At 30.5% G+C, this 2360-nt stretch overlaps 1 protein-coding gene across 1 annotated transcript in view; it reads right to left on the reverse strand.

The window, feature by feature from the left end:
- l3mbtl3 (L3MBTL histone methyl-lysine binding protein 3) overlaps positions 1-2360 on the reverse strand; it is a 74217-nt gene that overhangs the window by 30463 nt on the left and 41394 nt on the right. The window contains exon 16 of the mRNA XM_016439788.1: positions 1561-1663. Within this exon, the coding sequence (XP_016295274.1) occupies positions 1561-1663 (103 nt within the window). The remainder of the gene's footprint in view (positions 1-1560; positions 1664-2360) is intronic.

The raw sequence follows: 2360 nt of genomic DNA on the forward strand, positions 1-2360 counted from the left end.
GGCTATATATATTTGTATTAAGTATATATTGTATTTTATCTATTTGTATTACAATGACTACTATTTTCTATAATTAGTTGTATTCTTTATTTTATGATAGTTTTGTAGTTATTTATTTATTTATTTTATTACTTTTTTTTCTCTTTTTTTATTGTTATTTATTTTATTTTTTTTATATAGGTTATGTATTATGTTTGTGTTTGGTCTTAAAATGTAAAAAAAAAAGTGTTAAAAATTTGTAATCTATTTTCTTGTTGTAATAATATTTGTTTTAATAAAAAGTTTGAACATAACAACACGGAAATCTCTCACTGCTCTTGACAATAACTTTTGTAACTTTAATAAGGATTAATCTTTCATTTATACAGTCAAATATGCAATGTTATTTTACATTTGATTTATTCAATTTCTGTACCTAAAAACTATCTTAGACCTACCTAAAAAAAACTGAAGAGCACTGTTTATTTTATTTGTATATTTTATTCACTGTTTATTTATTTGTGCTGTTACTTGTAGTTAGATTATTTGTTCTTATTTTATTTATTTTATTTGACAATATAGTTTTCCATAAACATAGCACATACCGAACCATACCGAAACTGTGACTCTAAAACCGTGATACAAACCAAACTGTGAGGAAGTTGAACCGTTGCACCCCTACTACCCAATAGTACATACATTACAGCATTAAAGAATTATTTGACTCTTAAAATGCATGTTCGAACCCGAGTTCGACTGATTCCCCTCCTCTGCTGGATTGTGTTCACGCTTAGTTTTTTTGGTTCCAAACCACCGTATGTTAGTGTCATCAGAGTGACAGCTGTTGCAAGGTATCGATTATGCAGAAGACGGAGAAATGCACAGATACCGAAGCTTTCTTCACTTGTTTTTTGTTTTGTTTTTTTGTAAATTTTGTTTTGTTTCCAAAGCGCCAACACAAAATGGCACATATACAAATTTAATGCAGCATGTGAAGGAGATGGGAAATTAGATCAAAAATGAGTTGTGAAATACATCAGCAACAGCATGATTCTATGGATAAAAACATGTCAAAATGCTTGTTTTTGGCCAGTGACCTCATAAACACAGTCTTAAATTGGTTAAAAAGTCCTAAATGAACTGGGAGAAATTCGAATGTGTGTCAGATCCGCTCACGTGCGTCAGTTTTTAAAGAGACAGCGCTGCTTTTAAAGTGAAACCTGCTGCAGTCTGTCATTGATGTAAATCAAAGAACAAAAAAAGAAAAAGAGAAATCACTCACTGCTCTGCTCGCTGACTCACTTTTGTAGCTTGAATAAAGATTAATCTAGATAGGCTACTTAGTAAACAGATGCCATTAAACACATTTCAAATATACCATCTTTATGTTGTTTCTACATTAATTTGGAGATTCAATATGAAATGATGACAATACAAATACATTATATCAATATGCAATTAATCAAGATTAATTACAGAAAAATGTGTGATTAATTGGTTCATTTTTTTTAAATAGAATATACATACATATATGTATATGTATATTTGTAGTTTTTTTTATTCACACATATTCACACTGACCTGTGGTGTCCAGAGTAGCGGGCTCCTTTGATGTGACCCACTCCTTTACAGCCTGGCGTAGGACAGCCGCTCTGCTCAGACGTCTCAAACACGTCCTGAGGAGCTTTGAAGACACACACAGAAACACATCACACATTACACGTCATCCTCACTCTGGAAACCACAATATCAGCTTACACACAGAGTTTTCAATGACTGTTTTTGATAAGTGATTACACATACACGAGCTTCACCAAGACCAAATATAATAAAATCAAATGTAATTTGCACATATGGGTGTTTCTTCAGCTTTGGACACTCTTATGTCCCAGGGGTTGATTTTTCTTCAAATTTACTTACAGATTTAGAATGTGTTCTTTTCGTTGTCATATTATTATTTTTATTATTATTATTTTGTTTCCATCATTTACTTTTCCTACTTTTTTTGCTTTAGATTGAATCGTTTTACCCTTTAAAGTGTTGACACTTTCTAATCTTCAATGAGCATATCAGTCCATTATAAAAAAAAAAAAACAATCCAAACAAAGAATAAAATAGAATCCTTTACAATATTTTTTTGTGTGAAATTATTTGCATACATTGTTATGTTTATTTTTAATTATGGTTGTCCCCCAGTTGTGGTGTCATTTCTACAACTGTGTCAGTGAAGAGCGTGAGTGCTTTAATATTAATAGAGTACATATAGACATAAATCTACATAAATCTCTATATATAGATTTACATAGAGAGTGTATATATAGACTCAGATACAGATTCATATATATAAAGATATACAGACTTAGATGGATATATTCTCTTTC

The sequence above is a fragment of the Sinocyclocheilus anshuiensis genome, unplaced genomic scaffold, assembly GCF_001515605.1.
Source record: "Sinocyclocheilus anshuiensis isolate Anshui unplaced genomic scaffold, SAMN03320099.WGS_v1.1 scaffold1518, whole genome shotgun sequence".
NCBI lineage: Eukaryota > Metazoa > Chordata > Actinopteri > Cypriniformes > Cyprinidae > Sinocyclocheilus > Sinocyclocheilus anshuiensis.